The sequence below is a fragment of the Adiantum capillus-veneris genome, chromosome 5 (assembly GCF_014529385.1).
Source record: "Adiantum capillus-veneris isolate H3 chromosome 5, ASM1452938v2, whole genome shotgun sequence".
Classification (NCBI taxonomy): domain Eukaryota; kingdom Viridiplantae; phylum Streptophyta; class Polypodiopsida; order Polypodiales; family Pteridaceae; genus Adiantum; species Adiantum capillus-veneris.
Genome location: NC_140935.1, coordinates 76,061,772 through 76,081,529, shown reverse-complemented (window position 1 = coordinate 76,081,529; position 19,758 = coordinate 76,061,772). Strand labels below are relative to the sequence as shown.

General features: G+C 48.1%; 1 protein-coding gene and 1 pseudogene across 1 annotated transcript in view; one reads left to right on the top strand and one right to left on the bottom strand.

Annotated features, from left to right (window-relative positions):
* The window catches only part of LOC147457550 (metal transporter Nramp1-like), a 106,748-nt gene that overhangs the window by 43,995 nt on the left and 42,995 nt on the right, over positions 1–19,758 (bottom strand). Inside the window, exons 2-5 of the mRNA XM_086512419.1 lie at positions 17,786–17,864; positions 17,665–17,705; positions 17,162–17,240; positions 15,772–15,876 (exon numbers count right to left, since the gene is read on the bottom strand). Of these exons, the coding sequence (XP_086368545.1) occupies positions 15,772–15,876; positions 17,162–17,240; positions 17,665–17,705; positions 17,786–17,864 (304 nt within the window). The remainder of the gene's footprint in view (positions 1–15,771; positions 15,877–17,161; positions 17,241–17,664; positions 17,706–17,785; positions 17,865–19,758) is intronic.
* Positions 9,648–10,943, top strand: LOC147457551 (uncharacterized; annotated as a pseudogene).

Here is a 19,758-nt window from a genome sequence, read left to right as displayed (position 1 = left end):
AAGGGCCTCACTTCTGAGAGCATTTCGGCGCAGAGTCTGAGAGCCGAGGACCCGCAGGAGTTGTACCTTGATCAAGCATTAATATGAAAGAAATACCGAAAGGGGCGTCAGTCTTTGGGGCCAATCTCTTTGGGAACGGAACTACGCCGGGCCGTGTCGACCAAATTGAATTTGTGATTTTAAAGTTGTGAAGTATTTTTAAGTGAATCTCTCTCTCGTGTTGCGATAGATTCTAGACTTGGGGTGTCCAAGTTTGTGACAGTGGTATCAGAGCACGCCCATTTTCTCTTCTAGAGAGGTAAAGTGAACGGTGATTCTTAGTTAAGAACCATCCGGCATTAAATGAAAATTGGACGGAGGAGGAGGATCTAGCAGATACTCCTCAGATTTGGAACTTTACCTCGACGCTTTTGGTCTAGCTGTGGCTATTCCAAGAGTTCCCACAGATCAACGGGTTGAATCTAGTGCAGGTGGGACTACACAAGAGGGGAGTTACTCCACTCCTTTGTCACAGATTGACTCGATGGAATAAAGTCACTTATTTCCCTTTGGGTTTCAAGGATACTTATGTGCTGACAGTATTTTGCTGAATGACTTTATGAGAAATGTTTTGCAACTTGGGATCCCCGAAAATGATTACTCGCACACAATAGTGCTTGAGTGGAATGATTGACCAAATGACTGCAACATTTCGGTCTCAGAATCTATGGATGTGATCGCAATATGGGATTAGTTAAATCAACATCAATGAGGTCTAGTGCGGATCTAGATGCGATTGCTAAATACGTCGCCAAGAATCACGGTCCTAGATTCTATGTGATTTGAATGTGATCTGAATGTGATGTGATGTGATTGTCGTCTTTGAACAAGTGCTAGATTTGTGTCGTCTAGTGCGTCGGTACTTAGAGTCAGTGTCTACTGAATTGGTTTATGGCTTATGTCTGATTTTGCAGGCGTAATCGAGGGTGATTACAATTCTTTCAAGAGGGGGGTATGTGACAAACAGATGACGTGGCAGTACTGCCTGGACAGTATAGCAGGTGACGTGGCCAATCTGGTCACGTGGCGGTATGGACGTCCGCAAACTGTGCTGACAGCCAAATGACGTCGCAAAACTATATGGACGCTCGTGAAACGCGTCGATTGCTGACGTGGCAGAATAGTACTGAATTCCGCTTTTTGCGCTGACAGTGTTGATGCGGCAACTTGTACGGATTTCCGAAAATTGCGCTGCTGTCTTTTTCTGCCAACTTTTGCGACTAGTAGCTTTTGAACCAATTGCTTTTGAGTTTACTGCTTTTGGGGCTCTACTTTTGGCATCCTTTGTATCAATAAATAAGCCCCAAGGGCCTCACTTCTCAGAGCATTTGGACACAGAGTCTGAGAGCCGAGGACCCGCAGGAGTTGTACCTTGATCAAGCATTAATACAAAAGAAATACCGAAAGGGGCGTCAGTCTTTGGGGCCAATCTCTCTAGGCACGGAAGTACGTAGGGCCGTGTCAACCAAATTGAACTGTGATTTTAAAGTTGTAAAGTATTTTTAAGTGAATCTCTCTCTTGTGTCGCGACAGATTCTAGACTTGGAGTGTCCAAGTTTGTGACAAGAATTGACCTTGAGAAAATTTATTTCACACAAGATTCTCCATGAAAACAATGGGATAAGAACTTGACCTGCAAGCCCTACTCAATCATTTGCCCAATAGGTACCAAGTTCTTTGTGATATTGGGCACATTCTGTATATCAACACATTTCTTGTTTGTGCAATAGGATGTGTTGTGTCATCCCCTGTCTCAACATAACTAGGAATATCCAAAGTTTGCATGTCCCGAAACCACTCATAATGGTTGGTCATGGGATTCGATGCGAAAATCCACATAACATAAATTATTACCACATATTGATACATTTGCAAACATAGTGTTCATCATATGATGCACAAAAAATAGTCTTTCCACCTCATCTACACCCCTAATAGTACCTAATTAATTGTTTTGTTGCCTTTTTCGTTGGCAGGCTCGAAGAGATCTTGATTGTGCCACATGTCCAACATCCCCTACCATTATCATGCGCATTATTTTTGTCAAAGTTTCCGTGACTTGTTTGACTCCCCTTGCCTTAAAGGTTTTCTCTCCACTTGTATTTTGCCTTTGATTGTCAAACACCTACTGATTGCCATGATTCTAGTTTCCACGACCTCAGCCACCTCCTTCTGCATCACATCCTCTACCTCTACCTTCGTTATTGTAGAAGCATTGTTCAGAATTACCTACACCTTGTGAATCTTCACCAATGTTCTTCTCTTCCACAACCAGCAATGACACAAGATTTTTAAGACTCAAAATGTTTTCTCGAGTATGAATAGAGGTCTTAAATTGCTTGTACGCTAGCCCTAAACCAAGCAAACATGCTTCCACCTTGTCATCATCGCCAATGGCAACACCAATAGGTGCAAGAAATTCACATATGTCCTTTATCTTTAGAGCATAATCATTCATTGGCAGGCCTATTTCTTCATAGTGTTGAGCTATGTCTTTTAACTATAACTACCTTGCTTTGTTGTTGGTCACATCTAGTGAGAACAAATTCTTCTATACCTTGTTGGGGCAATTAGCTTTTTGTATATGCCCAATCATAGTATTCTCCACATTAACATGCCACCAATACATGGCCTTCCAATCTTTGAACACTTTCCACTTGTTGAGGAGTCATGGATTCTCGTCGGGTAGCACTCGTCTATCTTCAAGTTCACCTTCAACGTTCTCAAACTAACCTTTATGCATTATGAAATTGGTCATTCTAAACTTCAAGCATGAAAATTGTTCTTGTTTAGCTTCATATTTGCAAAGAATGCACAAAAACTGTAGAGGACCAAAAATAGTAGTATCTGTCACAATCTGTGACCACAATAAGCATACATACACCCAATTCAACACTTCACACTACTACACAGTAGTTGTGAAAACTGCAGCACCAACCGAGCTTCCCGCTACACCAAAATGGGAGATTTGAGAAACCAAGACCTTTGCACTCTTGTGCGTGAGCATACTCAACTCTAGAACGGAGGCTGAAACGTGCCCGAAACTGAATCTACAAAAATCCAGTCCCAAGAACTCAATTCAAAAAGAACTACGATGCTCGCTACTACTGCATCGTACGCTCACCTGCTTCATTCGCCATCGCCAACAGCCCTCCCCCCCCCCGTTGCGCTCACCCCTCCCCTCCTCCTCCTCGCCGCCTTGCTCTCCTCACTTCACGCTGCCCACAGCCCTCGCCCTCGCTGCGTTCCCCCCCCGCCGCCCACCCAACTTCCGCTCCCCTCCTCCACATCGCAAGTCCCCCCCCCCCCCTCTCATCCCTCCTTTTTTTTCGGTCTCCTTGTGGGCCTCGCTAGTAGCTCTTCGGACTCGCTCGACGTGGTTCTTTCATCAGGGAACCCTCTTCGCCCTCACTTGCAGCAGCAGACACAATGGATTCTGCTTCGCCACAGAGGGACTCGACTGAAGCCCCCTCGCCCGACCCCGTGGAACCAACCATCCGACTTGCTCTTTCGCCGACATAGCAAAACGAGCGTAGAGGCAGAGGTAGCAGAGGGGAGGTGCCTGATCTCCTCCAGGCCTGCCTTCTCGCAGAGGTGGGAAAGATCCTCAATGTTTAGCTTCTTGGACGTGGCTACCAGATAGAGTTTGAGACCCCCGAGATGGCATCCAAGGTCATTGCGATGAGCCCCTTGGCCATCCGAGCAGTTCGAACTCGTTTTTGACAATGGCGCCATGGTTTCGGCCCAGCTACTGATGTTCTTGTCGAGGAGGCAGACCTTCCCATTTCAATCTGCTTCCCCGGCCCGAGGACAGAGTATCTTCCGCTCCTGTCCAGGATTGGCTCAGAGATTGGGACCGTCCTGGAGACACCTTGCACGACAGCCTCTGTAGCTGTCAAGGCAGCTGGTAATATGTGTTCTGGTTCGGGGCACCCACACCCTCCCGAAGGTCATTCTATTACCTCGGGTGAGTGGTGGTTGGCTCTGCCAGAGCGTGGAGTATTCGGGCCTCCCGAATCAATGCTTCATTTGTCGACAGATGGGCCATCTTGCAAAGGCCTGTCCACGGAGGAGGCCCCGACCTTCACCTTAGACTTAGCTCAAGCCTCCTAAGGTTGGCCAGCATCAGCAGAAGGAGTCACACGATACTCAAGCAGATTCACCCTCTGAGCATGGGGTCCAAGCAGAGGAGGGCTAGCAGTAGGTCCCTGGTTGGCGTCAACAGGGGCCACCACGTCCGCTTGGCCCTCTGGGTGGTCGCCAGGCTCCAGGCCAGAAGCAATGGGTTCCCCCAGGGAACTGTTTCGACCCTCTTCAAAAGAACGAGGCCCCAGCTCCTCCCTCCACCTCAACCTCACCATCAACAGCCCCTCCTCCCTTTGAGTCCTCCTTCGCCCCTCCCGCCCCGCCTCCATCTTCTTCCCCACCCCCCTTCCCCCCCCCCCCCCCCCCCCCCCCCCCCCCCCCCCCCCCCCCCTCCATCCTCTCCCACTAGCCCCCCTGCTTCGACATCTCCTCCCATTCCTACCTCACAGCCGGCCCATGGGGCAGGACCTTCCTCCGCTGCTAGGAGATTTCTTGGCAACCCATTTTCCAAGAGTCACTTGGCGAGAGGGACATCCTTTTTTGCGAACCCCCTTTCTCGTGCAGATGTCTCCCTTTGCAACAGTTCCTCCTGGACTGACAAGCTTTGACATCCGTCGTAGGTGGGACTTCTTGGCCTACGACTTCACATGGTTTCTCGGTGACTCTTCACCAGACTTTGAGGCGGCTTATTTCAGGGTTCATGTATTGTTCCTTGCAGCTAGAGGGATAGAGGCCCTGGACACAGCGGTTGGCTTCTCTTTCTCTTTATGTGGAAGGGACCAGTCTGAGTGGACTCTGGACTCAGTGATGGATTCGCTCCAGGCACAGGCCCTCGAGTTCTCTCACCACACGGGAGACCTGGGGGTTACTAATCTGGTATAAACTTTGTGGCCGCTGGCCAAGTTCTCAGTGACACCTCCAGACACGGAAGGATGTAGACACATTGTATTCACTTCTTTGCTGACACATACAACCCACCATGCTATGTATACATACATGAGCACTCATGGATAGAGGAGGTTGCCTTACGTACGGCACGCTCTTCTTGGGCCTGGGCTAGAGAATTTTTGCAGTCACGTCTATCTCGGGGACGCTCGGATGTAGATTATTTCTCATCCAAGCCAACCTCGAAGATAGCGCGGTTAGCTGCTGTTGCAGCATCGGTTCTTTCTCGCACTCCATGAGGATTGTCTCATGGAACGTGCAGAGATTAGGTCGGCCCCAATTTCACCGCCAATGGGGTCGATTGTGTCAGGAGCATCAGCGATGCCTTGTGGGCTGAGAGATTGATCTTCTTATGCTACAAGAGAATCAGCTTTGTGAGAGCCGCATTAGGCCATTGTGGGCAGAGGTATTATTGTGCCTATCAGGGCTCAGTGGATTACAATGCACGTTCAGGGTTGCCTCTTGGGCTTCCTGAACATCTATGTGCCCAATGTGGCAAGTGCACGGGCAAAGTTTTGGTCTCACATTACAGAGTCTCTGCCATCTAGCCCCCTAGTTGTAGCAGGCTACAGTGTCAGTTTCAGAGGACACAGTTAGTACAGTTGGTCTAGGCTGTTTCACACTGGACGGACCCTCTGGGCTGGGAGTGACACATGGCAGTGGCAAGGTACCGACGGTGTTCTAGTGGACATCGTGGCCAGGTCACCACATGGCTGACATTTATGAGCCGTTGATTACAATGCACGTTCAGGGTTGCCTCTTGGGCTTCCTGAACATCTATGTGCCCAATGTGGCAAGTGCACGGGCAAAGTTTTGGTCTCACATTACAGAGTCTCTGCCGTCTAGCCCCCTAGTTGTAGCAGGCTACAGTGTCAGTTTCAGAGGACACAGTTAGTACAGTTGGTCTAGGTTGTTTCACACTGGACGGACCCTCTGGGCTGGGAGTGACACATGGTAGTGGCAGGGTACCGACGGTGGTCTAGTGGACATCGTGGCCAGGTCACCACATGGCTGACATTTATGAGCCGTTGGTGGCCCTTTATGGTGTTACATATGAGTAGTAGCGGTTGGTCATCGGGGCAGCTACTTCACCTTTGGTCTAGCATCGTTCTAGAGAGCAGAGAGTCTTTACACAGAGCACGTCTGCACCATCCCGGCACATCTGAGCCTCGACACCCCCATTGTACCTGAGAATCCTGGGCTGGAGCTGAGTGTGCTGCCACGCCTGAGTCTATATCAGTCTTTGAGATAGTCGAGTCATATGTTCTGGTCTGCTGTTGTGTCTTTGAGAGCTCTGTTGACGTCTATTGTTTCCTTTCTGTTCATCTGTTTGAGGGAGATTCAGTCTGTTTGAGTGAGATTTTCACACACATTGCACTGAGGACCACCCACTGTAGAGAGCACGACACGTTATCCGCACTACAGGTGCTCTCATTTTGGCGATCACGGTGGAACCTCAACTGAAGTCTCACTCTGTTGAGTAGCTGGTTTCTTCGCTTCGCCTGTGCAACCTGTTGGTCTGGTCTAGTTTCACCCTTGACAGCTTAATCTAGCTAGTCTAGTCTCTCGCCTTGTTGGTCTGGTCCTCTCTAACCCTGGTCCACCCAGTCCTCGTCCTGGTCTAGTCCTTCCTCGTCCTGGTCCAGGCCAGGTGGTCTAGTCACTCACCCTGGTCTAGTAGAGTCTAGACCAATGTTCAGCCAAGTGAAGGTTGTCTTACCCAAGTGAAGGTCTTCTTGCCCAAAGCTTGGTGGGGTTGGCGGTTACTGCATGACACATACAAGGAGGTCATTGGAGCGTCAAAGTGCACTACTGAGTCCTCTGAAGTACTACCACAGACGGCGTCAACCCTTGGTGCCCAGTAGAAGCATATTAACCCCATCACCCATACCTACTCATACGGCTACCTCCATTCCTTCGATTGATTCTACATCCTCCAGGTCACCTTCTCCGATAAGGCTCTCCCCCATTTTGTTACAGCAAGCTAGTGAGCAACAAAATCAGGAGCAAGAGGCCATGGAGGAGCTCACAAGTGTTCTGGCAAAGGTGAACATCAAGTTCCCTACCTTTAAAGGTCTCTCACAGAAGATGCAGACGACCATGCTCGGAGGTTTGTCTCTCTTTGCAGAGGTCGTGGCCTCAACAGAGAAGACGCATACCTGGTGCTCTTTCCGTCCACCTTGGATGGTCTTGCAGATAAATGGTACAGTCAGTTTGCTGAAAACCACTTTACTGCTTGCACCGTGTTAAGACAGCAGTTCTGTGAAGCTTTCCGACCAGGGGATTATCAAGAGAAGATTCTAGATGAGTTGGCCAACCTGTTGCTCCAGCCCAAGGAGACATTTGCAGAGCTCATGACCAGAACAAAGTCCCTAGTCGCCAAGCTGCCTCAGCAACCAGGGGAATTCATGGTAAAGAAGTGGGTAGAGAAGGCTCTGCCTAAGACTTCTCAACAAAAGCTCAAAGAAAGTCTCCGTCCTGAAGCCAATCTGGAGGAATTTTTTGCTACTGCTACTAGAATAGAGGGAGCAAGAAGGCAGTTCACTGACTCTCCTCAGTTAGATACTGCCCCTGTACTTGTGGACAGTCCATCAGACCCCTTGACTTCTTTACGAAGGGAACTGGAAGCCCTAAAGTTACAGCGGGCCCTTCAAGAAGAGAGATCCTTCTCTCTCAGACAGGAGAAGCCTCCACATCAAGAGGCTTATGATCAACTTAAAAGAGAGTTAGAAGAGCTCAGGTCTCAGCAGGAGACTAAGGCTATGGTACGGTGTAGTTCATGCCGCTCTCCAGGACACCCTCCACAGGACTATCCCCTTCGCTCTTATTGCCACTTCTACGAAAAATCGGGTCGTGAAGATAAGGATTGCTATTATCTAAAGGGATTGCACAAAATACAGCAAAGTCTTGGTCCCACTCTCTAGCAGGGGTTAGCACCATCATCCAACATGGTTTCCCACTACGGCCATCCCAAATACACGCCACCTTTGCTCAATACCCCTGCTGTCCAAGGTATGTCAAGTACTTTCCCGACTCAAAGTTTTTATAATGCTAATGCCACCTCAACCCCTCAGAGCTTCTACACTTCAGCCTCCAACTCCATGCAGCAACCACCTTGTCCCCCGTTTCGTCCTTCCAATCGGCCCATACTCTGCTACAGATGCGGAGAATATGGGCATTATCAGAGCAAATGCCCTCTGCCAAAAGGCTCTTCTCTGTGCCAACTTTGCCCTGAGGCTCAGGATCACTACACTAAGGATTGTCCAAAACAACGCGCCTCTACCTCTACGAGCCCAAGTCAAAGCCAACTTGAATTCACCTTTCCCAAGATCAATTTGACAGCAATTAGTACCAACCCCAAGCCACCACTTTCTGCCCATATGATTGCCTCTCAAGACAAGTTGCAGCTGGTAGAGGAGCCAACTGGTGTCCTCACACGAGCTCAAAGGGCAGCCCTCGGCCTCAATCTTCCAGCAGGTACAACCCTTTCCTCCCCAATGCCTACACCTCCTCCAGTAGCTGCTGACATGCCACCCCCTAGTGCTAAGAAAGGATCTTTTACTATGCTCTTCGATATTGATGGGGCTTTCTTAGAAGCAGTTGCTGACTTACAAAAGATCAAGGAAACTGAGAAGACACTGATCCCAAGAGAAAAACCTACAGCAGAGACTATATTGAAGAATACCTTTCAGCAAGTTTCATTGTATGACATGCTTCGACTTGATGCAAATTTTCGAAGTGACACCCTTGCCATCATTCAATCTCTGTACCCTGGTGCAGGGTCTAGTGGCGGGCACCTCCCAGTGCAGCCCTCCGAATCCTACATGATATCCTATCCCGAAGCTTCACTTACTGATTATAGGAGTCCGCGTCTAACCGTTTCTATTATGAGCCGCGAATTCTCAGGGGTCATAGTAGATGGTGGGTCGGGTATCAACCTGATGCCTGAATTCACTATGCTGGCATTGGGTCTCCAGCCCACTAGGCCTACCCCATTCACAGTGACTTTGGCCGACCAGAGGATTGTCTACCCCTTGGGCATTGTAGAAAAGGTGCCTCTGCAGGTTCAAGATTTCACATTCAGCTTGGATTTTGTGGTGGTTCGCCTTCCCCAGGTAGAAGGCGGCTTCCCATTGCTCATTGGCAGACCATGGCTACGACACACGAAAGCACTACATGATTGGGGAAACGATGCAATGTGGATACGAACCCCTGGCTCCCCAATGCAACCGATTCGCCTTGAAGGCGGAATGGATCAGGTGGTGCATCATAGTTCCCTGTCCATGGAGTCCAATCCCGAACTAGAACAGCCTACTCCGCCGGATGGGTCAGATGAAGACCTGCTAGAGTGGTTGGAAGCTACCCAATCTATGCCTTGTTATGGGGTATCTGTTCACTCTTTGCCTGAGAATACCCCACCTCCATCCTCCAAAGTTCTTACAGTAGCTGAGCCCAATGAGCCACCTCAGTCAATGGCAAGTGTAAAGGTAACAGAGATTGATCACTCAGATGCTCCCTTTGTGGAAGTGATCAGAACGACAGCTATCAACAACAATCTCTACACGCAATTGAAGTCTATGAAGTCTTTCCTCTTGATCTTGTGTGAGGTATTGAAGGATTTATGGTCTGCTGCTTTTCCCAACTCACACTTGAATGGCTTTGTTTCCAGTCAATGGAAAGATATGGGGTGGCAAGGAACTGACTTATCCACAGATTTCAGGGGTGGAGGATTTATCTCTCTCGAGAATTTGTTGTTCTTCTCAAAACGATACCTGAAAACATTCCAGCAGCTGTTGTACAAGAAAGGAGGTAGAAGCATAGTTACCGGGGAACGCCCCCTAGCCCCCGTTCCGGCGTTCCGGGGGGCAGTTCTCTTCCCAAACGTTCCGGAACGTCCCGGAATGTCTAACATTCCAGGTGGCCAATGCAAACCGGAATGGCCGTTCCGGAACGTTCCGAAACGCCCCCGGACCGTTCCGGAATGCCCCTGGAACGGCCAACGGCTACAAACAAATTTGGCAAAAATTGAAAAAATTGAAGTAAATGTTTGGGCTTCTTTTGAAAGTGTGCAAGGCCTCAAGGACTCATAAAATGCACCCCCCTTCCCCTTTCTCTTCACAAGCTAATCCTCAAGGCTCAAGCTCTCCCTCTCACTCTCAAGATCTCTCCCTCTCAAGACTCACTCTCTCAAGGCTCAAGGCTTCAAGCCTTCAAGCTCTCTTCCTCTCCCTCCCACTCTCTCAAATCTCTCCCTCTCTGTCTCTCTCTCTCTCTCTCTCACATCATCTAGTCATAGCAAGGTTGAATGGTCTTCAAAACGAGTTTTTTGTGAGTATTAGAGTCAAAGCACTCTAATACTCCTTGTATTTAAACACAAGGAGCTAAAAATTGCACTATTTGGGTGTTTTTTATACCTCCCGTTCCGCGACGTTCCCGTTCCGGACCCCTAGCCGTTCCCCCGTTCCGCGGGGATCCCGTTGCCGTTGCCGTTCCGCGTTCCGGGTAACTATGGGTAGAAGAGCAACGCGGGAGTATCCGTTCTCAGTGTTGTTGTGAACATCACCTTTATGCTGATTCAAATGCTTGACCTTTGGTCAGGAAAGCCGAGGTCTTGGGCTGCAGTTTGTTTCTTGAGAATTCTTGCTGAAGACGAGATGGCCTTCGAATTGCTGTATTGTGTGGCCTTCAAAGTTATGGATACTTTGTGGCTTGCCATGCGTGCTTCATACACGGAGTTCAATGTAGTGATGAAGGCTACACGTGGGCAGCTTGAACATGAGCTGGCAATGGAGTCGGTAAGTCGAATTGAAGACATGCCTTCATACACACTACACCAGATAGCTACATTCAGATATCGTTTGGTCAGTATTTGATCATGTTTTAGCAAGTAGAAGTTTCAAACCAAGGTCCTTTTAGTTGTGTGATGGAATGCCTGTTCAAGTGTTTGAACCTGGTTTTCCTTTCATGCTAATTAGCCACTAGTCTAGATCACCCTCTTGCCCCAGCCCACCCCCTCTCGCCCCTATCCATTGGTCTCACCCCAGCCCAGTTAGGATTCACCCCAGCCCACCCCCTCTCGCCCCTATCCTTTGGTCTCGCCCCAGCCCAATTTGGCTCGCCCCTATCCAAGCTACCTGAATTCTCCCCTACCTAACTGGATTCGCCCGTATCCAATTGTCTCGCCCCAGCCCAGTTAGGATTCGCCCCTACCCCCCTTAAGCCCTCGCCCCTACCCTCCCCTCACCCTCTCGCCCCTACCCTCCCCCTTAAGCCCTCGCCCCTACCCTCCCCTCACCCCTCGCCCCTACCCACCCCACCCCCTCTCACCCCTACCCACCCCCTTAAGCCCTCGCCCCTACCCACCCCCTAACTCCCTCTCGCCCCTACCCTCCCCCTCCTTCCCCCTCGCCCCTACCCACCCCAACCCCTCTCGCCACTACCCACCCTCTCCCTTCCCCTTGGCTAGGCCCTCACCCCTCGCCCCTACCCCCTCCCTCCCCACCCCCTCGCCCCTATCCATCCTCTCCCGTCCCCTCGTCCATAGCCAGCCCCCTAGCCCTCCCCACCCCCTCAACCTCAGCATATTTTTTGGGCTATGGTCATCAACCTTTCAAGCTTATGGTCATCCCTCCTTGCAGTGTTACGCAGGCTTATGGTCATCCCTCCTTTCAAGAAGAGTGTGGCAAAATTATCTGCAAGCATGGACCAGGTCATTTTTCTCTCACTATGGTTATCAATACTAAAGATGCGCTGGGTCCAAACCGAGCATATCTCTTTGCTGTGGAGCTTTATTCTGTTTAGCCAATTGGATTCTTGGATTATGCAATCATACTGAGTCCCGCCTATCCAAAGGCTTAAAACGTTTGCAAGCAGTACAGTGTGTCTAAACTCCACTTTTTGGGCCTAGAACCTGCTTCAAGAAATATGTGCAGCTGCAGTACCTAAGGGTTTTCTTTCATAGTTTTTTCAGTATTTCCTCTCACTGAGACGGTGAACGGTCTTGTGGCGGGCAACCTGTAGCAGGCTACAGTGTCACTTTCAGAGGACACAGTTAGTACAGTTAGTCTAGGCTGTTTCACACTGGACGGACCCTCTTGGCTGGGAGTGACACATGCCAGTGGCAGGGTACCGACAGTGGTCTAGTGGACATCGTGGCCAAGTCACCACATGGCTGACATTTATGAGCCGTTGGTGGCCCTTTATGGTGTTACATATGAGTAGTAGCGGTTGGTCATCGGGGCAGCTGCTTCACCTTTGGTCCAGCATCGTTCTGGAGCGCAGAGAGTCTTTACACAAAGCACGTCTGCACCATCCCGGCACATCTGAGCCTCGACACCCCCATTGTACCTGAGAGTCCTGGGCTGGAGCTGAGTGTGCTGCCACGCCAGAGTCTGTATCAGTCTTTGAGATAGTCGAGTCATATGTTCTGGTCTGCTGTTGTGTCTTTGAGAGCTCTGTTGACGTCTATTGTTTCCTTTCTGTTTATCTGTTTGAGGGAGATTCAGTCTGTTTGAGTGAGATTTTCACGCACATTGCACTAAGGACCACCCACTGTAGAGAGCACGACACGTTATCCGCACTACACTAGTCCCCCTTCGTCTTTCTGTTCCATGTTGAGGCGATGAGCAGATTCTTGGTTTCACAGCACGTTGGTCTGTGTGGCTTAGCGCTACCTATTGGGGCGATGAGCTACTGGATGCTGAGCTTGCCGACGACTCAGCTTTGTACTTGGAGGGCCAGGAGGCCAACCTACACAAGTGTGAGCAGGCTCTAGAGACGTTTTGTTGTGTATCAGGCGCACTGATCAACTGGAGGAAGACAATGGCTTTTTGGGTTGGCAGTGCTCCTAGCTTGATTGGTTGCCAGGTGAGGGTTTTAGATGGATTCCCCCAGGGACTTCTTTTGCTACTTGGGTTGTTAGGTTGGCCTGGACTTGTCTCCTCAGCAGCAAATTGCTCCTCTCCTGCTGTCCATCAGGAGGAAGGTGCTACATTGGGAGCTCGGCACAACTCTCTTTGGCAGGCAGAGTTGTAGTGGCCAACCAGGTGTTGTTGACTACTATGTGGTACATTACATCTTGTTGGATCTTTTCAAGCTCCTGCATCAGCCAATTAGAGAGACTGATTAGGAACTTTCTTTGGTCAGGGCGTGACACCCAGTTAGCCCAGGCCAAAGTAGCCTAGAGGTCATCACTCTACCATGTTCTCAGGGGGGTGTTGGGGATCATAGACCCGGCATAGCAGAGATAAGCCCTTCTTGGGATGTTTGTTGTCACAAGACTGCTTCCAGGGGAGGAGCCTTGGAAGGAGTTTTTGCTTTAGCAACTTAGAGCTCGAGTGCCTCATTCAGGAGGCCCTTGAGACCTTGCATCAGATGGATCTTTACAGAGATGCGTAGAGTTGGTCTGAGCAAGAGACTGGAGGATCGTTTTGCTGTGAGCTTGCTTTGTTGTTGAGAGCAGCTGCGTAGTGGCCTGGAGCATCACCAACCCACTTACACGGAGGAGCCCTTGAGACAACCCCTTGTTTGGAACCCCATGGTCAGCACTCAGAAAGGCCACTTGGTTGGTAGGCCTCATGTTTCTTGGGGTCCCATGGCAGAGGGTCCAGTACGCACTCTAGGCGACTGGCTTCAGTTCTTAGGTTTGCTAGAGGAGATACAAAGCATCTAGCTGCAGGGCATGAGAGGGACAAAGAGCATGTGTCAGGACATCACAGAGGCGTTACCAGCTAGCTAAGTGGCTCACTCTTCTAGAGACAGCAGCTCCCAGATGGATGGGGGCCTTCACGTGACTAGAGGTCCTCATTGCAGTTCGATCTTGCTCAGAGATTGTACCCTCCATGTTCTTCGAGATACAGGGCGAGGGTCGAGAGTTTCCCTCTGGTACAAGTGCAATGGGATCCTGGAGAGTGGTTTTGGAGGGACCCTTTCTCTTCAACCGACCACCCATGGGTCCCTTTCTTTTGGTACACTATTCGACTAGGGCGTCACATACTGGCAGCACGGAGAGAGGCTCGTCTTGCTGCAACACTTCATTCGCAGGAGGAGGGTCTCAAGCTGAGTTCTTGTCAGCCTTTTGGGCGAGGTTGTGGGACTCGAGACAGCCGCGGCGAGTCACTTTGTTCCAGTGGCTAGTTGCTCACAGAGCTACAGCAATAGGGAGCTGGCTCGTACATAGTGGCCTTTCAGCAGCATGCGCAGCTTGTGACCATCCTTTGGAGAGTCAGCGTCATTGTCTGTGGGATTGCCCTCTGGCACTGCAGGTTTGGCTTCGGGTCCTTCGGCTGATGCCAGCTCTTTCCACAGCGCGACAATACACTTGGGGGGCAGCTGCATGGTCCACCATCACGGGCCCTGCACTACAGTTTGAGTTATCTTCCACCAACAGGATGATAGTGATACAAGGGGATTGACCTACACTCCTGCCTGCTACAGAGCTTACCCCACAGGAGTGGTGCAGCAAGAGAGAGGTGTGTTGGGAGCTCGTCTGTGGCCTGACACTCTGGTTCATTTAGGGCCCGTTGCTTCCGCATCTTCGAGGATCGCCTTGTCCCACCAACGAAGATTGTTCGAGACTTTTGGCTGGAGTTGATCCATACTCTCAAGGGACAGTTCGAGAGACTTCATGGAAACTCCGACCACATGCTGGAGCGCAAAAAGGCGTTCCTACGACTTTAGCACCCTGGGCCTTTCCTCACCATGGTCCGGGGTGAGCCCAAATGGCAGTACCGTCCACCTGTGTTGCTTTTCCCTCCTCCCATTTCTTGATTTAGCCCTCATTGTACATATGCTGTTTTCATTGGGAGAGTCTTCCCTTTTGGTTGATGTAGCCCTCTCTAGCAGGGATGGTTGTAGCCCTATGGGCAGTAACTAATGGAAGGATCTTTTTCTCGGAAAAAAAAAGAACTCAATTCAAAGGACTAAACAGAATCCCAAGCCGCATGATCGCCCATAGAAATTGCCAGAATCCAAGATCGTTACCAATGCCTCCCAAGAATCCTGGGGGTGAGCATAGTTCCAACACACAAGGGAGGAGAATGGAGAACCCTTATCGTCAACCTCTTCTTCCGCTATTCTCGCTTCCCGCTCATAGCTCCTTAGCTACAACCAATCTATGATACCATGTATAGAGATACAGAAGGAAACATCTTGAGTTCTTACGTCATGCATGGTCCCTCATCTGGGGTTTTTTCATGCATAGACTTCATTGGAAGTTTTGATATAAGAAATTGATTAGTAGGCATTGATCAGCTCTATTTTTGTTTTCTCGGTTGTTGATTTTCATTTGGTTTGTGCCACTGGCTGAGCGGACGCAGCAGCAGATATGGAGAATGAGGGCAGAATGTGATTCTAGATAGTAAACCTTCAATTCTCTCTAGAGCCTTAAGCACAAGTCTAAAGATAGATGATTTATCATCCACCGAACGATTAATGAATTGCATAGTGGATATCTATCCTGACATGGTTGGATCCTTCACATGGAACTTTGAAGTTGACAGTTTCACTCCGGGATGTGTCACCTAGTACATGGACAATGCAACATGACCTATCTCTACTGGAAGGTTAACCTTAGGGATCGCCACTCAATATTGTCTTGGCTATCTGGTTTCATATCGTGCTGAAAATTGGTGCTTAAAATTTTGTAGCATTCACTTTCAAAATAGTCTATTTTCATGCTCTATAACATAAACAGCAGCTGACCTTCTGGGATGTCACTTGCTACTATTGCAATTTCAGCAGCTATCCACAAGCAAAAATTGACTTTTCTTGGATATTCAATTCTGCAATGTTCCGCAAGGTGTTTTCCTGCACATAAAAAAGAAATCATACAATGATACCTAGACATCTCAAAGCCAAGGTCTAATAATACTACGCCAGCATTACAAATTCAAGTAATTATTATTTTATCGCCTAGTCATCACCATTTGATGGCTTTAGAGGACTGGCCACTAGCAAATGTATTTTTGTCCATAAGTTGCTTCACAACATGAGCTTAAAACCACAACACCAGCTTTTTAGAAGTGTTCCTGGATTTCTTGCGTGTCACTCACACCCATGGAAAACTTAACTTTTCACAAAGATGGTGATGTTTTTAAACAATATCTGATAATTTAGGACTCTCAATCACTCTCTTGATTATAGACTTAATTAGGGCCTACAAGTTTGTACACGCTCTGCTTTTGTTAAACTTTGTAGCTCATCTACAGTGTTCTTCCAGTTACATACAAGGGCTAATCCTAGTCTTGGATTGGAACTAGTCATCAGCTAAGACGAGTACTGTACAGATCAGCACTTTGGCCAGAGACGGTTGGTAAGCCACCGCCTGCCTAGATGATCCTCCACCACACTAATCTACTTAGCTTACCCCATTACTCGATAGTTTGCTGTTGTATTTTACATTCTCCATTGCATCTCTGCAAGCACAGGATTTAGCCTCGTCATAAGTCTCCTACGAGGCGTGTGTCAAATGCTTCGCGAATACCAATAAAAAGTCAATGCCGCCTTCTTGCACGTCCCTCTTCCGTCAAGGCTCAGAGAATGATTGTATACTCCAACATGGTGTACCCCTTTCTGAAAAATGCTTGTCCCATTGCTCTATGTCCATTCGTAATGTGAGGAGAGGCTTGAGCACGCAGGAGTGTGCCCAGATGAGGGAGGCCAGGCTGGGCTAAGGAAATGTGTGAAGAAGGTACTCGGTTGGCAAAGGGATTGCTTAATAATCTCACCCATTGTCGCATGAAGTAAAAATGGCGAACTGTGCAAACCCATTTCAACGGAACCTTAAGGTCTTCAATGATAAACCTTACTTTACCTTGAGGGGATCTTTAACAGGTAGAGTATAGTGTACTTTAAGGCATTGAGAAAAGTGATGCACTTGTTTCACGGATGAAAATAGGTAATTTGATACAGTTGATGGCATTCAAATAGGTATGGCTGAATGCGGCGGAAGGAAAGGGACCTTCATGGTCTTTGCCCTACTTTACCAAGCCTTCTTTCATGCAGCAGGCTCATATATGAGTAATCCGTCTTCCCTGTTATTAGGATAATCGAAACATTTAATTTCTCTCAAAATCAAGAACTCACTTGTTACCTGTAACAACTCCAAGGGTTGCAGCCAGAGATTGAATGAGCAAAGCAGCACAAGATGCAAGGAGTATAATCCATAGGAGCTGAAGGAAAAGAGAAAAATGTTAGGAAGAACGATACAGCTCCTGCACAAAGTGTGATGAGCTCTTGCTTATAGCTGAGGTGTATGATTTTGTGAGTAGGCCTGCATCCCATCAAATGTGCATCGTGGTGGGTGAGTTTCGTGGGAGGGGGGAGGCTGGGAGGTGTGTGTGTGTGTGTGTGTGAGAGAGAGAGAGAGAGAGAGAGAGAGAGAGAGAGAGAGAGAGAGATGAAATGAAATGAATTAACATCTTCTAAAGGCCAAAATGACCTATGAGACCAAAGAGTTAAATCATGGTGAATCTGAAACAAAGTCTAGATAAAAGAAAGTAACTAATTAAACAAGAATACGACTAGAGCTGTAAGACGTGGTTATCATGAGCTTGAGGGATACCGAAAGAAAGAGAGAGAGAGAGAGAGAGAGACCTCATATTTGAACTTTGCCCCTGACTGTAAATCACTCTCAACTGCCACAAAAATACCAAAACCTCAGATAACTTTTAAGTACATTTTCGAAGCTGATATATGTTGATCGAAATGCTCTTACAATTTCCTGGATCAATGTAAGCTATTGCAACCAGAAATCCAGGCCCAAAGTATGCAAACAGTGTCTTCAAGCCTCTTTTCTGCATAAAGGTTGACATCATAGCGAACTTGAAATAAAAATCTCACTAAAATTCACTAGACAGGTTCCTTTAATAGGTTTCAAAAATGCTGCAAGTCCAACTACTTAAATTTCAGTACAAGAACTAAGAAGATTACTCTGAAGAAGTAAGAGAATGTCATGACAAAAAGAAATCATATTCGAGCATAGTTTCTGGTCAGTGCGCTCTACAGGAACAGTCTACTCTAAAGAGCCTTTCCTCGTTAACACTTGTCACATATCCTTATGGAAATTTGTGTGTCAAGTGCAGCGGACTTGAAATGGTGAAGATCTAGGTTTTACACTTCCACAAATCCCTTTCTTCATTTCCTTGCGTTAGTGATTCCTTTTAGCTTGATTCACGGTTCTTTTTACCTTTCCCTTAAGAGAGGGAATGAGAGTGTGCGGTAGGGGTGTGTAGAGGGACTGAAAAAGAGAGAGGAGAGTAGAATGACACCCAATGGGGGTCCCAACCATCCCTCTGAAGGGCATCTATCATGTGTGCTACTTATGTACTTAACAGGTGTCCTACGGAAGCTTTGCAATCTATGACTCCATATGAAGCATGGCATGATAGAAAGCCATCTATTGATCACATGCACGTTTTTGGTTGTTTGGCTTATGCTTTGGTGCCACAAATGCAACGCAGAAAATTGGATGATAAGGCTGTCAAATGCATTTTGTTGGTTATAGTACTGAAAGCAAAGGTTACACATTATTATACCATCCATAAACGACGCGTATCTTGGTTTCACGTGGTGTTGTTTTTGTGGAAGATTTTGTTTAGCCTTTGTTGTCATGTACTAAAGACAGGAATGTAAGCTCACAGGATATTTATGATAGTTTGTTGCCTCTTTTTAGTGGTGGAAGTTCGAATGTAGATTCAAATGAGGCAAATGTACAGCATATGGGGGTTTTAGAAAATGCTACAGATCAGCCCATTACTGATGTAGATGTACATGATGTTGTCACGTGCACATCTAACCCTATGTACATGTGGACAAGCTGTTCGCACTTCTATCGTTTAGGTAGCCTAGGGAGTGTTATAGCAACCTCGTGAGCCTGTACACGGATCGTGCATGTCCAAGCACTTAGAGTAGCTGCATATTCTCTAATTGCACAACCCATGTCATTAGCATCAGTACCTAGTACCCAGTACCCAGCATGAGCGTTTTCCAACACAATGGACCCTTTTTGCAACTGCATATGAACCATCTCTTATGTTGCACTGATTTATTAATAAGTGACTTTATTTTCCCAAGTTGTGGGGCTATTAGGGAGTTTGCTTGACCCAGCTTGATGCAAGTATATAAGGAGGCCTAGCGCCCTCACTTCCAAGCAGAAGACACAAAAGAGAGCAGAAGTGCCAGGCAGAGCAATAGCCTCTCTAGCGTTTTCTCAACAGCAGGACTAGCGTTTTGGAGACAAAGCATCAGTGTTTTCAGCCATCAAGATCAGCATTTTCAACACTTGGCATTTTGCTTCAGTAGATCAGCCTTTAGCATCGCGGTACCACAACCTTCCCGTACTAGATCCCTCGCCGGATCTCACACAGTTTGCATTCCGCTCTCTTGTTTGGTCATTGCACATTCTCTCTCTAAGCAAGGAAGGCTCTCCCTTCCTCTAGAGTAAAAGGAACCTTGAGCACCCACAAATCACTCATCCTGAGCTTACACCATCATTCACTTCCGTTGCAAATTACATCCCACCTCACGTCGATTGGCATGCCGCTAAGTGCAAGGTCCACTCTCAATGAGTGGAAAAGAGGAACGAGGGAAGGTTGGACAAGCCCTTCTTTCTTGGGTTATCTGCCACTCTTCAAAAACACAAAATAGGGATCGACACGCCCAAGTGGTCTTGTGTTACGTGCGATCACA